At 40.2% G+C, this 18,068-nt stretch overlaps 2 protein-coding genes across 5 annotated transcripts; both read right to left on the bottom strand.

Moving 5' to 3' along the window:
* Nucleotides 1–4,381: 4,381 nt before the first annotated feature.
* On the bottom strand, nt 4,382–10,886 carry LOC136760292 (chromobox protein homolog 3). 3 transcript variants are annotated; one of them, XM_066715625.1, is made up of 5 exons: nt 10,713–10,886; nt 9,390–9,535; nt 6,973–7,135; nt 6,044–6,186; nt 4,382–5,489 (listed from the first exon to the last, which is right to left on the bottom strand). In XM_066715625.1, the coding sequence occupies exons 2-5, from the start codon at nt 9,527–9,529 to the stop codon at nt 5,360–5,362; spliced, it is 576 nt and encodes a 191-aa protein (XP_066571722.1). In that variant the 5' UTR covers nt 9,530–9,535; nt 10,713–10,886; the 3' UTR covers nt 4,382–5,359. The 3 variants fall into 3 exon arrangements, with proteins under 3 accessions (XP_066571722.1, XP_066571724.1, XP_066571723.1); XM_066715627.1 differs by having other exon boundaries at nt 10,717–10,886; XM_066715626.1 differs by lacking the exon at nt 10,713–10,886 and adding an exon at nt 10,521–10,616.
* A 1,844-nt stretch (nt 10,887–12,730) lies between these two features.
* LOC136760291 (chromobox protein homolog 3) lies at nt 12,731–16,945 on the bottom strand. Of its 2 annotated transcripts, XM_066715623.1 has the most exons (6): nt 16,605–16,944; nt 15,962–16,038; nt 14,868–15,010; nt 14,020–14,185; nt 13,635–13,729; nt 12,731–13,296 (listed from the first exon to the last, which is right to left on the bottom strand). In XM_066715623.1, exons 2-6 carry the CDS (start codon nt 15,998–16,000, stop codon nt 13,170–13,172), a joined length of 570 nt encoding a protein of 189 aa, XP_066571720.1. In that variant the 5' UTR covers nt 16,001–16,038; nt 16,605–16,944; the 3' UTR covers nt 12,731–13,169. The 2 variants fall into 2 exon arrangements, with proteins under 2 accessions (XP_066571720.1, XP_066571721.1); XM_066715624.1 differs by lacking the exon at nt 15,962–16,038 and having other exon boundaries at nt 16,605–16,945.
* Between the last annotated feature and the right edge of the window lie 1,123 nt (nt 16,946–18,068).

Raw genomic sequence — 18,068 nt, 5'->3', positions numbered from 1 at the left:
TTATAACTTTTTTGAAATGTGTTTTTCTGGATTTTTTTTGTTGTTATTCTGTCTCTCACTGTTAAAATAAACCTACCATTAAAATTATAGACTGATAATTTCTTTGTCAGTGGGCAAACGTACAAAATCAGCAGGGGATCAAATACTTTTTTCCCTCACTGTATGGTGTTGGAATGTTTCAGCCATGCATGCTTTTGTCTGCATCCATATCTCAAAGCGCTATTAAACTTGTGTCATAGATATGCTGTGAATTTATGCAAGAGGGTCAAGAGGGACTTGTTTTACAGCAAATGTATCTGATCAATTCAACTAACATGCCAGACACGGAAGACTGATCTGCAGGAATTCATTTGCAACGAACAGGCGCCACATGTCAGAAGATGCCGTTTTCCTAGAAATGTCTCGGTGTGAAGAGGAGTTGAGACTGAGTCACAGAATGGTATCTGAAAGATGTCAGCGACAGTTCAGATCTTGAGGCTTGTGTTCTGCCACCAGTCGGATACATCACCCTCCTATAGCAGATAAAGATGTGCTTGAAAAGAGCAAATGCCCACACAACATACTATATTTCATGTAAATCCAAAACTATTGACTTATTTTCATACCAGTGGCATTCCTGGAAATATACCCTGGATTGTAAACATCACAACTTTTTCTTCCTGTCTGAGAAAATATTATCCATGCACATCCAGCCCACATGAAAATCCTCTTTTCGAAATGAATAAGGTTTGATCACACACACACAAGAAGGAACCACTGGGTATTGTTTCATATGGTGTTACCTCCCACACTTTCAGTTCTGCTTGAATATGCTTCCCTATTGTTCGCTTCCTCAATGTGTTTGTAATGTTGGTGCTTCAGAGTTTTAATATTCAACTGCCTCTCAGGGAAGACTGTCTGATCTGAATGCTCCCCTTTTCGTCAGCAAGGGAATAAGCTTAAGCCGCTCTATTCTTCAATACTCCTTCAATACTCCTTGTTGACACCCCTGTACACAGCTGTACTTTTTACACACACACACACACAAACATATATATATATATGTATTTCTTACCTAAAAAACAAATAAATATATATATACTGTATATACAGACAGTTGACAAATTAAAGGAAAAGCCTGAATAAATGAGTGGAGGAATATATATCAAATGCAGATGCCTCCAATCAGGTGTACTGCATGATACAATTAAACAATTAACATCCTATCATGCTCTGTGGCATGTATACAAATGCTGAGCAGGCCCAGTTGACCTCAATTTTGGATCAAGATGGCAAGAGGAAAGGATCTAAGAGTCTTTGAAAGAGGAATCATTTTTGGGGCACCATAGACACTGGTCTACAGAGATGTGGAAAAAAGTGATCTGGTCAGATGAGTCAACCTTCACCATATTCTCGACTAGTGGGCAAGTGCATATGTGGGACACCAAGAGAACGGTACAGGCCTGACTGCTGGACCCCTACAGTGAAGGGGTCCGGAGGCTCTGTTATGCTGTGGGGGGCATTTTCCTGGCATGGGTTGGGTCCACTTGTCCCCTTAGAGGGAAGGGTCACTGCAAATCATTACAAAGTTCTTCTGAGTGATCACCTTTATCCTATGGTGACACATTTCTATCCTGATGGGAGTGGTCTCTTCCAGGATGACAATGCCCCATCCACAGGGCACGAAGGTCACTGAATGGTGTGATGAGTATGAAAATGATGTGAATCATATGCTATGGCCTTCGCAGTCACCAGATCTCAGCCCAATTGAACACTTATGGGAGATTCTGGCCCGACATGTTAGACAGCGCTCTCCACCACCATCATCAAAACCCCAAATGAGGGAATATCTTTTGGATGAATGGTGTTCATCCCTCCAGTAGAGTCCAGAGACTCGTAGAATCTGTGCCAAGAGCATTGAAGCTGTTCTGGAGACACTTTATGTTGGTTTTTCTTTTAATTTGTCAGCCGTCTGTACATATCGTCACCATCACCAACAGTCTATATCGATGCCTTCCCAAGATGTTTCCACTTGCTTTGATATATGGCTTCCCTTTTCCAAGTCATGCCTGCAAAGTAACGTTCACAAAATATATTGGGGGAAAAATGGCTGTACAATTAATAAAGTTATGAGGGGAATTTTATCTCAGGATTAGAGTTGCATTACAAGATGACTTATGCTTTATTGCTGTGGTTAAAACGAAATCATCTCTATAATTCATTACTAATAAATTGCTCACTGGATACAAATCTACTCAAACAGAGGTATGCATTGCAACTGTTATGTAATAAGTTAGAAAACTCTAGTCCTCTGTCTTCTCAACTCACCTTTAAACTTGTGTTGCTAAACAGACAGACTGACACTGTCCTGTGAATCATGATCTCAAGAAAGTCGAGTCACTGTATTATCACAAAGAGTTAAGTGTTGTCTTGAATGGTGCAGAGCATTATTCTGCTGAGCTAATTAGTACTGCGCAAGTGTGAGGTTGTACGATTTAACAAACGCATAAATACTTTGTAAAATATACTAGGTATTGGTATGCAACTAAGTGGGATGACAACTGGGGCATCTGGTAATACTAATGTAATAAATGACACACTGAATACACAATGGCTGTTAGCATGTTGTTAATTATCTCATGACAGTAGAGATAATTCCATTACTTATTTAAGTCATTTTTGGCTGGTACAGACTTCTGTAGTTTTTGGTTTATGTTTGAACAAGCCCTTCAGGGAATTCCTTGGCCACAATGTCAAAAACAGTCCTTTCCTGCGGCTCTTGCCATTTCCTGAGATCATAGGAACTAACAACCAAGAAGGACATAAAGACTCCCTAATGAAAGTCAGTATCACAAAATAAAATGTCCTTGCCTAATATCGGAATTTCCTACTTACATTTTAAAACTTCCTTATTGAGAAATGTTTTCGATTCTCTGGTACTGTAATTCACTGTGTCCTTCACAGTGGTTAACCAAAGCAAGTTGTCCTAGATGTTACAGAAGAGTGCAGACACTTGAAAACACATACATGCCACCCAGAATGCAACACACAGTATCGTTAGGCAAAATATATTCAGTTTCTTTAGTGTTCTGTGTGAGATGCACGTGCCAGAGTTAAGGATTGTGCCTCACTTCTTTTTTTTTAAGGTTAACAAACTGGTCCAGCAAGAACTATTTCCTCTGAAAATCCTTAGAGCAGACCGGGAAGGTTAGTAGAGCTAAAACAACTTGTTTCTCTGAAAATCAAATCAAAGTGTTCTTTTCAAATACAGCTATCTATAGTGTTTGACGTTTGCAGTTAATATCTGCCTTGGTAATCCTTTTGTTTGTCTGAGGTTTTGTGATTCATGTATTTGTTTTTAGTGTTTTGTAATTTTAAAACATTGTAAATGGCTGGCAACAACCCAAGAGTGTGACAGAAAAATGGGAATTAGGAAACATTTTTTATTGAACTGCAGATGTAAAACTATACTACTTCATTTTCTTTTCACTGAAGGGGTGAATGTTTGCAAGTAAGGCCATGAACTGAAAGACATTTATGAAGGTAAGAGGAAGGCTAGTGCACAAAGACTCTTTTTTTCTTCTCAAGACACACTAAGCCAAACATCGGGCATGTGAGGCAAAGCAAATATATAGGTTACACTCTGTTACACATTACTATACAAATTGCAACAGACAATGACGGGGAAGCAACTTGTGCAATAGGGATCACTAAACAGAGAAACACATATGAAGATATGACCACACTTAGTTTTTCCAAGAAATGGGGTTATGAGTTGTTTATTTTATTAATCTATTGGCTTACTTTTATATTTATTTCCAGGTTCCTTTTAGGAAAGTATTAATTGTCTGACTTCTCTTTTCCTATGAGAGAAAAAAAAACAAGAAAATCTGCCATTTGGCATGTGGTTTCAGTTTTAATTTCAAAATGGGAATGGGTGTATTTGCTGATTTACACTGAGGATTATTTCAGGACATTGTTATAGTCAAATAAAGCAGAATATATAAGTAAATGAAGCAACACTGAGTACAAAGAAACAAACTGAAATATGCAAATTAATGTCCAGGCTTCTTGATTGTGCTCAGATAAACAACCGTACACCTCCACAGCAAAAGAAAATGATTTATAATTTAAAGTTCCGTGTTTGTAGGCCAGTCCTGACCAGTCTACCTGCCCTGACTCCCCTTAAAGGAGCAGAGCCCCATTTTGGCTGAGAAAAAGCATTCCTTGAAACATGAAGCCTTTTATCTGAACTAGAACTTCTGGTCCTTCCAATACAATCTCTCCCACACACATCACAATGCAATTAGAAAATTCGACCTGCAAAGCGTTCTATTACTGAAACACCAACATTTCCTCATCATGAATGCCAAGTGCAAATCAATTCAAATACAGTGTGAAATTTCGCTGTGAGGTTTGTTTATTGAAATGACATTGAAAATGATGAATGCAACTAAATATAAGGCTTGTTTTGTACAGAGAAATAAAAATATGTAATCTGAAATTTACACCAATGTTACAAATACACATTAAAACACTAACAAACACTAATAAACCAACTGACATATTAGAAGTAAAAAACTAAACTCTTAAGTTACTATACAGTACTAGCTTGTACTGGGATCAGAATCACATCATTAAAATGACACAACCTGGGAAGGAAGTTGATTAAAATGACTGGATTAATGTAACAAACATTTTAGTATTTATCCAAAGTCTAATATATACATATCACATCCAGCCACCAGGGAAGCATTTTGGTTTGCCACTTAAATCACTCCCTCTTCACTTCCGTTTTTTTCTAGGGTCTGAGAAGCTTTCAGCAGCTCTTATTGCTCGAACACTCACTTGACATGACTGTTATTCCCAGTAAAAACAACAGACAATCACTCAGGGTTTCATTTAATAGGAAACGCTATCGAACCAAAATTAAACACAAACTGAAATTCACATCATAAAAATGATAGCTTAACATCACGGTACGAATGCAGCTTTGACAGCTCCTGACACAGAAAACAATAACTAAACAAGGGAGGATGAAAAAGCTCTGAGAACAGAGCACAGTATCTGAGCACACGTCGTTGATATAAAAGCTGCCATGAACCTGTTTTCTCTGTGTATGCCCATGCGAAACAAACATATTTCATTTATGGTAGAAATGTGGGATCCTTATACTTTTAATTAGCCTAAATCGACCCCTTTTTTGTATTTGAAATCCATGGGATGCATTTTAAATGTATTTTAGTCTGTAATCCATATTTTACAGTTTGCAAATGGTGAGATTCAACATATAAAACAAAGATACGGATTACAGACTAAAATATACTTGAGAATATATATTTGTTCCATATGGGCGTTTCAGAGCTGCCGGTGTGAGGTTTTACGGTTGCTGGTCGTCTTCAGGGCACGAATGCCAGGTGAGTTTATCCTCATAAAATGCAATGACCACCTGGGGGCACTTCACACTGGCTTCTTTGGCCGACACTAAATCCACCTCTTCAGAATCTTTCCTGCATTGAAAAAACAAAGCAGAGAAGCATCATGTAACCTATAAAAGCGCCATTAAGTTTCCAGGGGATTGTGCTCCCCACAGCTCAAAAGTGTAGACGAATAAATAAATACATTACAGATGCCAAGCTAAAGATTGACTCACTTTGATAGAGGCTGAAATGTGTTAGTCACCAGCTGAGAAGAACTTCAAAAGACTGGATTTATCACAAGACATCATACAGGAAAGGGTACTAGCAGAGAATGGGTGCGTTTACAGTTCTGATCCGGATCAAATGCACCTCTCGGGGAGATGGTACAGATCCGGATCAAATGCATCGGTAGCGCTCGACCGGCTCAAGTCAGCATGCACTGCGGCGGCATTTGTTTAAAGGCAGGCGGAAGACAAACACCCTTCACTTCAGTGGAGGAGCTCACTGCCCTACTTCCCGTATCAAAAATAACACATTGTTAACGGCAACAGTAATTTTTTTTTTATTTAAAATGCTGCAGTTGATCCGAATCAAAAATGGCCGTGTGAAAGCGCCGAATGTGTAGCTAATTTGAATGTCCTTACCATTTCACCAGGAACATGAGCTCCCCTTTGCTGTCTGTGGATCCAATAATGCGCTCAGGTTCGAGTCCATTGGCGAAACCCCGTACCTGCCCCTCCGCCATCTTCTCTTCGCTCTCTATCACCTCACAATGCAGAGGCTGCTCCTGCGAGGAAACACAGACGGGAATTATTTACCACCATTTTTCACTGTAACCACACAAAACAGACACAACATATGCGTGTCTGCCACGGCTGAGGGCTGGAATTTACATCGGCTTCCTCGCTACTCTAATCTCATTTATTTATTTTACTCTCATCTTGGAAATACATAACAAAAGCAACCACAATAAAGCGTATCTCTACTTTTCCCACACACATCTCCATTGCGATGTCAATATGTATTTAGTGGAGCGGGGAAGGTGACACTATAGACCAATATATTGCCTTTTTTACCACTATCCCAATCTACTAATCCAAAGCTTTCCAGACCTGCAATCATAGCAGTACCTTTTTTTTGTTTTCCTGCTCAGATCGCACTGAGTCACTAGTTCAGTCTTCTAAATATATGCTGTTCCTATAGTTTTTTAAAATGTAGTGTAATCTGGTCAGTGGAAATTCCACAAAGAATAGCACAGCTTCATTTTCCCACCCGCATCATGCCTGACTATATTTTTAACAGCTTCACTTGATTGGAAAAATCAAAGTTTCCGAGTTCCCTGGCATGCAGAGAGATAGGCTTCCTCTGCGTTTATGGAATCCATATTTTCAGTTTGTAACATAATTGCATTACAGGCATAACCACAATTCAATGTAAAAGGTTGAAAGAGAACAGGGAAATGATCAACGCTTGAATCGTTGGTTTAGACAATATATGAAAGCAAAGGCACCATTTTATTGTTGTAACACTGAGTGGTTTTAGTCCAGCCATTTCCTGTTTTACACTCACGCACTTGTTCAGTTTCCAGCTCGGTGTCATTTTCCAGCTCTCTCTCCTGCGCTGCCGGCTGTGATGGGCTCTCCTCTGTCCGCTCAGCAATATTTAAACAGTTCAGGAACTCCTCAATGAGCTCTGGGCAGTCAAGGTTGTCTTGTGGCTCCCATGTGTTATCAGCACTGGAAAATAAATACAACCTTTACCAGAAAGTCAATTCACTTTATTTCTTCCCCAATAAGTACATTCTCCATTACACAAAGTCCCCTTGGTGTGGCATGCTGTCGGATGACCATTGTGTCAGTGACGTTGGCGTTGCTCTAACACTAGCTGTGTGATGTAGCTCATCAGTTCCAGTGGCTTCACAAATCAACGTGGCCATTTGCAATCCTACAGCTGGGGATGAGAATATTGTCTGGCCGTGACTAGGACCTCAGAGTCAACACTATTAGCAGTTTCAACAACTACAGACGTGCTCAAATTTGTTGGTACCCTTACAGCTCATTGAAATAATGCTTCATTCCTCCTGAAAAGTGATGAAATTAAAAGCTATTGCATCATGTATCCTTGCATGCCTTTAGTATGTCACAGAATGAAGCAAAGAAGCTGTGAAAAGAGATGAATTATTGCTCATTCTACAAAGATATTCTAAAATGGCCTGGACACATTTGTTGGTACCCCTTAGAAAAGATAATACATAATTGGATTATAGTGATATTCCAAACTAATTAGTTTCTTTAATTTGTATCACACATGTCTCCAAGCTTGTAATCAGTCATTCAGCCTATTTAAATGGAGGAAAGTAGTCACTGTGCCGTTTGGTATCATTGTGTGCACCACACTGAACATGGACCAGAGAAAGCAAAGGAGAGAGTTGTCTGAGGAGATCAGAAAGAAAATAATAGACAAGCATGGGAAAGATAAAGGATACAAGACCATCTCCAAGCAGCTTGATGTTCCTGTTACAACAGTTGCAAATATTAAGAAGTTCTAGGTCCATAGAACTGTAACCAACCTCCCTGGGCGGCCGCAGGAGGAAAATCAACCTCAGATTGAACAGAAGGATAGTGCGAACGGCAGAAAAAGAACCAAGAATAACTGCCAAAGAGATACAAGCTGAACTCCAAGGTGACAGTACGTCAGTTTCTGAGCGAAAGTGGCCTCCATGGAAGAAGACCCAGGAGGACTCCACTTTTGAAAGAAAAACATAAAAAAGACAGACTGGAATTTGCTAAAATGCATATTGACAAGCCACAATCCTTCTGGGAGAATGTCCTTTGGACAGATGAGTCAAAACTGGAGCTTTTTGGCAAGTCACATCAGCTCTATGTAGATGAAAAAATGAAGCTTTCAAAGAAAAGAACACCATACCTACAGTGAAACATGGAGGAGGCTCGGTTATGTTGTGGGGCTGCTTTGCTGTGCCTGGCACAGGGTGCCTTGAATCTGTGCAGGGAACAATGAAATCAATGAAAGGCATTCTGGAGTGAAATGTACTGCCCAGTGTCAGAAAGCTCTGTCTCAGTCGCAGGTCATGGGTCCTCCAACAGGATAATGACCCAAACCACACAGCTAACAGCACCCAAGAATGGATAAGAACAAAACAAGTGGCCTTCTATGAGTCCTGATCCGAATCCTATTGAACATCTATGGAAAGAGCTGAAACTTGCAGTCTGGAGGCACCCATCAAACCTGAGACAGCTGGAGCAGAAGTCTCATTGAGAGCTACAGAAAACGTTTGGTTGCAGTGATTGCCTCTAAAGGTAAATAAAATATTAGGCTGAGGGTCCCATCATTTGTGTCCATGCCATTTTCATTCGTTTTATTTACAATATTATGTTGAAAAACAAAATCAAAAGCAAAGTCTGATTTCTATTAAATATGGAATAAACAATGGTGGGTGCCAATTACTTCTGTCAGTTTCAAGTTATTTCAGAGGAAATTGTGCATTCTTTGTTTTCTGTGTAGGGGTACCAACAAATCTGAGCACGTCTGTATAATCACAGTAATAAAGGATCTCAGAGCATAGCGATATCAGAGAATAAATAATACATTGCCAGAAATTAGAACAGAATAATAATAATACTAAACCAAACTCCTATTATCACTTATATTAACAGAAAGCTTTGAGGAGGAAAAACTAATTCATTTTAAAAAGGGGAGAAAACTGTACTTTATATCAGTGTATACTAAGTCTTTGCCACAGCAAAGTGAAAATGCATGACCTACTTCTGTTCTGTTGCAAAAACTTAGCTGCAGAAATGACAGGAAATGGGGAAACACACAATCAGTCTGTCAACGGCACAGACAGAAGCAAGTTTTTACACATTGCTGGAGTCCGGGCTGAGCCACGGCTGCTCCCTCAAGCAACAGTCAGTTCAGAGGCATCCTTTAAAGCACAGCACACAGACAGTGCTCCTCCACGGGGCTGCTTACTCAGTAAACCCTTTCCACTTCAGATAGTACTCCACTCTTCCGTCTGTGACGCGCCTGTCAATGATCTTCTCAACGACAAACTCTTGGACGATGGCAGCTTCCTCCGTTTTCCTATGTTTGACATTCTGTTTCTTCCTCATTTTCCCCTAGAGTGAAAAGAGGCGACAAAACGCCATTACCACCTATCCCTATACCTGTCGTAAGGGTGTGCAGTTTTAAAGCTGTACAAGCTCGTGCACAATGCCATCTGCACTATAATGTCAAAAGAACTGTGGAAATGGAGAAAACACCAGACAGACGTTTACAGTGGGATTAATAGGGTATACCCCCAACCTTTATAGCTGCTTTTATCTTTATAATAGATGGTCAGAGGGAGTCTGGGCTATTCCTCCTGCATCAGTTTCTGCAGCAGCAAAAGAGAGAGCTGGTCTCAGCAGGCACTCCCAGATTCCCCATTTCAGTTCCTCCGAAAGGTGTTCCTGGATCCGCCTGAGTAGTATTGTTACACCTCATAAATCAAACCCTGCATTTCTTATCAAGTGCAAATGTAGCTCCTAATCTCCTAAACCACATCAGCATAGTAGGCCATTATTAATGTGCAAAGCTTTGACCTATGGAGGACCTAAGTCCACGTTATCCAAATATATAAAGAAAATGTACAAAAGAAAAGAGGGAAGACACCAGACCCGTCAGTTTGCAGGGAACTAAAAGTAAACATAATTGAAGGTCAATCCTTCTTCTTCAAATATGATAATAAAAATAAGATCACATAAAAGTTAAGGGAGAATTAAAACTGTGGCACAATGTCAACATAAGTAGGGTAGTTATTGTCATTTTTATACAGAAAGGATTGCATTACTCGAGACTGATTTTTTTTTTGTTCTTTGCAACGGTTAAACAAAGAGGGCTTCGATGCATAACTATATTAACATTCGTGCATTACAATTAAATATTGCCACAAAGTTCATAATAATGGCATAATAGACTACTGTGCTATAGCATGACATAAACTTGTATGGCAGCGGGTAGCCGGTGTTTTGTGACGTAAACTGCATCCCGCACTGGAGACAAAACACTTGTTCTCCTCGGCGCATCAAAGCAATCAATACATTAATGCATTTTAACACTCACGTGGAGGCCTGCTGGATGCAATTAACAAATGAGCAGCATTAGCGGAGGCTGTGCGGGGCGGCGGGCACCACGGCCGGCTGCGCTAGCGCTTTGTTTTGCGTATTCTGCTACACCGCGTAATGAGCCGCCTAGTGAAACGACGTAAATGTCCCTCTGAATACAAACGCACTCGCGCTGCTTAACCCCGCTTACCTACAAGTGAACGCAGCGCTGGCACCCGTGCAAGTCAGCTGGAGGAAAGCAACCCAGTAAAAGTCGTTTTCTGTCCTGAATGAAAACGAGCACGGGGTTGTAGCGGCAAACTTTTCATCAAGGAGTTAAATTTTAAAATGGCCGGACCAAAATGCTCAGAGGAAGTGGTTTCTTGGGGAAAAGGTCAAGTAAGGAAAGCGGGGCGGAGGATCTGAGTGCGGGGCTCAGACAGCGCGGCGACGCCGGCGCATCCACACGCGATGTGATGTGATCCGCAGTACAGCAGCTCTGCATGCATATTAGCATCAGACCAGGAAGATTTCTTAACGTATTAGTTTTAACTGCATTCCTACAATCTACAAACCATACATTACAGAGGACTCCTATATATATATATATATATATCCATAGGTACACAGAAGTGCGTGTGTCTATGTGCACGTTTAAAACGCGTGGGTTGTGTACAGATTTGCCTAAGATGCACGTATGATTGGTTTTCTTTTTTAATTTTAGTCTAGATCATGTAAACAGAAGTATGACACCGGTGAGCAATAATAGTTCACAGGGCTCAATCTTACACAAATATAATCGCTCCCTTGTTTAACAGCCTTGTTTAGCGGTCACCTAAAAAAATGCGTCTTCTGCTGCAAAATAAGCGACTGTTAAAAGTAACAATTTGGAAACTAGAGCCCTATGATGTAAAATGTGTATTGTATTCCTGTCTATACCATCTGTATGGGGAAAATGGTACGATGCAATGCCACCGACTCCCAGCATTATTGTCTACATTGCATTAACTGGCAGTTATGTATTTTCATAAGGTATACATCAGCTACATCTTCACAGCAAAATACAAACCAGGATTTTGGACATTGGACATATTTAAACTAGGTCTTCACTGAATGCAGCCAAATATTAATTACAATTATACAACAGATTTAATGTACACACACACACACACACATATATATATACACATACACACACACACACTTAGCTTAAGCTACAAACCTTTATTGAAAAAGTATTTACAGGAGTTAAAACCACACATTCTATACTGTTAAACAAAACAATCAAAAAGATCAAAAGATCAAACCTGGCACTTTTAGGAATCTGTGCCTCTCAACAGGATATTTAAACCTCACAAAACAAGCATAACGGACAAAAGAAAAAGATCGTTTTCAGTAAAGGGAAAGGTTTTAAGCAAAGGGGCTAGAGTGAACATCCCTGCATTATTTACATCTGGGATTTCTTGAAACTCCACTAAATCTAATTTAAAGATCACTTGAAAGGAAAATACTGTACATCAATGGAAAATTACACTGGTAAAATGAGCACAATGCACTTTAATAAAATACAAAACAGAGCAGGGGTATTCTCCACCCTAGTCCTGGAGGACCCCCTAACCTACAGATTTGTATCCCAACTGAGCTCTCCATTACTTAATTGAACCCTTAAGTAATTTGCATTTAAATTGTGTAACTGATAAATTGGTTCCTTGGAAAGCTCCTTATACAACTTATACTTAAAACCCCTGTTTACAATGAAAAGGCTCCCATTTAGAAAATGGTAAGTTACAATAAAGGTTCAATTAAGTAATTGAGAGCTCCACTGGAACACAAACCAAACCCTGTGCCTGCAGGCCTGTAATCCTGCCAGGTCTTGAGGGCATGGCTCACAGATGCCCTCACAGCCTGCCAGGATTACAGGCCTCCAGGCACAGGGTTGCACACTAACACCAATGTTGGCCTCCAGGACCAGAATTCCCCATCCATATCTGCAGAAACTCATTAGTAGGGTCAGGCAAGATGCAGGTTGGCCCTCTATGGTCCAGACACTTGTTGAAAGTTTAACAGCAGAAGAGTCAGGTGGAGTGCGTGTATGTGGGGGAGAGAGGATGAATAGGATAATCTGAAGGGGGCATCGTAAATTTCCAACTGCTGTGGAGAGGGGGATAGGAGCAAGAGACCACTGCACACTTTAAAAGCTCAACTAAACGCACAACTTCGTAGAAAACGTTTCTAAAAAAAGTTCTAGGTTTTATTGATCAATTTATTAAAATGTGATAACAGGACATCTTGGATTTAAATGCAAAATACAAACTGGTAGCAATGAGACCTCATCACATGTATTTATTCCATCTTCAATTAAAGTGGCTTTTAAACAGCAAGAGATTCATTTCTCCCCCCCAACCTCCCGTCCCACTCCTCTACCAAATTCAGAAAACAGAAAAAAAAAAATTCAGGACATGCGAGAGCAGACGACTCTGGAAACTACCCACTGGCTCACAGCTAAGCATCTAAAAACAAATGTGCCCTACATGTACACTAACATTCTAAAATATATACAAATGCAACCATCAGACAGCACTGCTCTGCACTAGGATGCAACTGGTATTCCCTGCAAAATAAGGAGGAAAAAACAAAAACAAAATAAAAGTTGCCACTGAAGTGGGCGTTACTGCTGTTCGTCCTCTGGACACGAATGCCAAGTCAGTCTCTCTTCGTAGAAAGCAATTACGACCTGAGGACATTTCACGTTGGCTTCTTTGGCTGGTACTAAGTCCGCTTCATCCGATTCTTTCCTGAAGACAAGAGGAGAGAAGATGCTAGTTAGTACTGGGTTTCAACTGCCTCGTGGGGAATAAAAATACATCATAGAAGCCTGAACATCAAGAAGGATGAAAGGACAGCGGAAGAAAATTAATTGGTTTCAGCAAATCAATGCTGGTTTCATTAGAACGTTTTTTTAGAGCAAGGCAGCTACAGCATGAAATAAGTTAGCAATTTAGACGACCACAAGGTGTCATTACAGATCACACATCAGGTCTTAATTAGGGTAAGTAAACTATGGCTTTAACATTCTTAAATGAGAAGACTTTCACTAAAAGACTTAAACCGAAGAGAAGAATAAGAGTCTTACCACTTCATTAAGAACATGAGTTCCCCACTGCTGTCCGTCGCTCCGATGATTCGCTCTGGATCAAGGTTACGAGCAAAACCCCGCGGTTTGTCACTCTGAAACACAAGTTCATACTTTGAGAATCAAAAACCAGCAGAACTCCATGGACAAATGTTGCACAAAAGAACACAAGTTGAAAATCGAGAGGAGTCCATTCGACCCATCGTGCTCGTTTGGTGTCCATTATTAACTAAGTGATCCAAGGATCCTATCCAGTCTATTTTTGAATGTTCCCAAATTGTCTCTTCAACCACATCACTGGGGAGTTTGTTCAGATTGTGACGCTTCTGTGTGAAGCATGTGTAGAGTTCAGTTGTACACTGAACCAAATGCCATCTTTACTTACTGCCTCCTTTTTCTTCTTGGCTTTGCTTTCTTCCGACTCGCTTTCGGAAGCGGACTTCCTCTTGTTGGAATCTGGTTTTTCGACTGTGGTTTTCTGTGAGGCCAGGAATGCGTCGATTAATTCTGGGCAGTCAAGGTTCTCCTCCGGCTCCCAGGTGTTGTCGGCACTGCAGAAGAATCAAAGACCTCATTTAATGTGAGAAAACATACAGTTTAACAACTTAAGTCAAGTTTATCCCGTATACCAAATTAATTTAGAGAAATGCAAAATAGGAGTCAGAAGAGGAGGCAGAAATAAGTATAATCTCACTACACCCTAAAGTCAAAAAGGAACAGGATTAGTATTCTGTGGCCTTCTGCTGGAATTCCAGTCTAAAATACACAGATCACTCTTGTAGTGCTAGCTACTCAATGTTTGTCCTTTGCAGTTTAAGCTTTTTCTCCTCAGAACTCAAATGTACTTTGTCATTCTCATTGAACAGGAACTATTCAGCCACCTGGAGCAAAAGGCCTCATCTGGAACTTTACATCAGAACATCCAATTCTCATTGTTCCCTCTGGTTTGTGAACTACTATATTGAACAGTCATGAAATTGTATCCTGAGCAAAATAAACCAGTAGATGTTTATGGTGGAAGCGACTGGGGCAATGTCCGGAAACTACCGCTCATGTTATATAGGGTCTCAAGTTATTCTCTAAATATTGATTGGCTCAGAATCTCATTTCTCAATCCTTTTCTGCTGGGATTTTGCATGAATTGTATAGAATAGCAAAGCACACAAAAAAATACTAACAAAGCATCTTTGGGTTAAAGAATAAGGTGTGCAGGAGCGGACTGCAAACACTTACTCAGTAAAGCCCTTCCACTTCAGATAATATTCAACTTTGCCATTCACAACCCGACGATCAATCACTTTCTCCACAACAAATTCTTCAGGTTCAACCTCCTCTGCCTTCTTGCCTTTTCCATTTTGCTTCTTTCCCATTGTGCCCTGCAAGAAAGAGAGGCTTTTAGGAAACACTTAAGTGTTTAGCATCAATTCAAAGATTTACAAGAACTCTTAAACAATTACTCTAATATTAAACAAGTGATATTCATCCTAGGCAAATTAATATGACATCTAAAAATACAAACTGTGTGCATAAATTGACCTGATGTTTCAGAGTAAAGATTTCTAGATCTTTAAAACAGTGGCTTTAATATAACAGTTCTATAGTGGAGTGGGGCGTTAAAATAGTATTTGAAAAATGTGTAAATCAGCTTATCCTTAAAAAACCGAATTAAACTCTAAACGATTAATTTGAACTGCAACAGTTTAAATCTGAATTTCAACCTAAACAGATCTGATGTGTCCACATTATAAATTCGGGCAGTGAATTACCTACGATAATATAATGTAAACCAATGACATGCAAGATAAGGGTTTGAACAAAGTCAACGACTAGGCCTGATTGAAAATCAAAACCTTCTACGCTTTGTAAATGTGCAGACAAACGAAAATCGGATTAGATAAAATCTAAACATGCATGACTATCCGCCATCTTGGGGGGAGGAAAAAAAAAAAAAAAACTTACAGAATGCATAAGTAGTGCAGGGACACCCGAAACCTCTCGATCAGTGCAGTACATTTACAAAATAAACCTGACTTTCTTGCATACCTTACGGAAGGATCACACTTTAAAGTGAGCCGTTAAAAATAATCCCGAATAAAGTCAGTCTCTGGATTTAAAGGAATGGTATTAGATCTACGCCGCTGCATCTTCATCATCATCATCATCAGCAGCAGCAGCAGCAGCTAGCAGAGCAGCGCCCCGCGGGACTGGCCCGTGCAATCTACCCCACACCTACGGCTGCATTTTCAACATGTATACCCCCCAGTTCATGAAGTCAGTCTTTGGTAAACAAAAGCCGGGAAGGACCGGTGGACCTCCGTCCCACGTACCGCTATTTGGCTCGGATTGCTGTTGGGTTTTCCTGGCATCTTTGATTTTGCACGCAATCCTCTGCAGGTCACGTAATCTGTGTTTTTAATGATACAATTGGAATTGGCTCTCAATCCCTAGCAGCACGGATGCAGACTGAGAATAGGTTAATGAGAAGCACGCACTCGGCTCCGACACCATGCGTGGCTCTGGCAAAATGCACAGTTACACACTGAGGCCTAAGTCAGATGCCTTTTCAAAGTGCTAAAACACACTTGCAAGATACACACTAGCAGGGTTTATTTGCCATAATGGCTCAAAACATCTTTAGCGATGATATGCAATTACATTACGTAGCCTATTGTTTCCATCAGACTGCGAGAGACGGCAGTATCGGAACAATAAACAGGCCTCTTACAAGGATAAACATTGTGATCAGATATATAATATGCTTTACATCACACAACAATGAAACAAATCTTTAAATCATACAGTCATCAATATGGCCACGTGACGTGCCTATAAAAAGGCGAACTTTGTTTACTTTTAAGTGCATTGTAGACCAAGACATTGTGCTTCTATAAATATACGTGAGCCATCTTATGCAAAGTGTTAATTCCTCCAAATCTATTCATCTCAATAGTTCAACTAGCAGGAACTTACCTTTGAATCTCCTAAACAGTGCGAGGACGACAACAACAATGCTCTCTTCCCGTCTTTGCTGTATCTACTGGCGCCAAAACCCCCGACCTCTTATAGCGCTACCAGTCCACCGCTACCCCCGCGCAGCGCTTTTAACCTACTCTTCACGGCCTAAATAAACTCGATAGGCCAAAGTCAACCCGTGTTCTCCCTTACGGGTGTAGTCCCCCGATGTGTAAAATATAAATATTACACGAATGTATTTATGTATTTCTCTTTCTAGTGTACGTTTGATATAAATGTAATTCTCCAAACCGGACGCGCAATTTGCGTGCGTAACTGCAAATGAACGTGCCTGCCTCGGAGTCCTGCGCGTACGTACAGCGTGCATCTCTGCGTAAAGGTGAGAGGTCACAGGAAGTGACGAAGAAGCCAACCATTGAGAAGGGATGTGGAGCACGAGTATTACTTTTTTTTTTAAGTATTTACTTTTTCTTTCAAGCGGTGACATTTAATTTAATGTATTTCTACGTGTGTGAAAAATCACGAAATTTAAAAATAAACCGCATACAAGAAATATAGTTTACTGGGGAGAAAACAGAGGCCTGAGCTGCGCAGTTACAGCACCCTGCCTTTTTCTTTAGGTTGCCTCTGCACCTCTGGCAGGCAGGTGTCTGCATGCATGCCTTACGTTCATTCCAGGAGAAAATATGCAACTTGTGTAACCGTTTCATTGACTTCGGTTCAGCGTTATATAGCCGGGGTTCCCAACCCTGGTCCTTGATGACCCCCATCCTTCTGCGTTCCAACCAAGCACTCAGTTACTTAATTGAACCCTTAATTGATCTAATAATTTCTTGAATCTGACTTTTAATTATTTTAAACAGTAGGGGTTTTAAGTTCACTATAGAATTGTATAAATCACTTATTATACAACGTCAAATCTAAGCAGATTGTTACTTAAATTAAGAGTCCAATTAAGTAATTGAGAGATCAGTTGGAATCAAAACAGGGGTAGGGGTCCTCCAGGAGCAGGCTTGGGAGCCCTGGTATATAGTATGGGCACACAGGAAGAGTAATCGTTATTGCTGTGATTCTGTAACTCAGCCTTCAGTGGTCATTGTTTTCTTGTTTATTGTGTGTGATCATAAAATAGTTTTGTTTTCAATCCCTATTAAACTTGTATAAAAAAGATGTATACTATAGGCCGAGGGTCCTGGATGACCCCCTAAGGTTAATGAAGTAATTATGAGCTCAGAACAAAAACCAGCAGGGTACGGGGTCCTCCAGTAGCAGGAATGGGGGCCATTGCCATAGACAATATCACACATTTCTTCACATTACTATTTTAATTTTCCCCATTTATAAATAATAGTGTGAATTCCATAGCTTTCCCTATATATCTAAACACAACACCACAACACTACCCCCCTCTCTCCAACCATTAAATAACCTGCAAATGTATTCTCAGTCTAGACAATAACA

Source organism: Amia ocellicauda, chromosome 10 (genome assembly GCF_036373705.1).
Source record: "Amia ocellicauda isolate fAmiCal2 chromosome 10, fAmiCal2.hap1, whole genome shotgun sequence".
Classification (NCBI taxonomy): domain Eukaryota; kingdom Metazoa; phylum Chordata; class Actinopteri; order Amiiformes; family Amiidae; genus Amia; species Amia ocellicauda.
The sequence above is the reverse complement of the archived record's forward strand: the minus strand, read 5'-3'. Positions and strand labels throughout refer to the sequence as shown.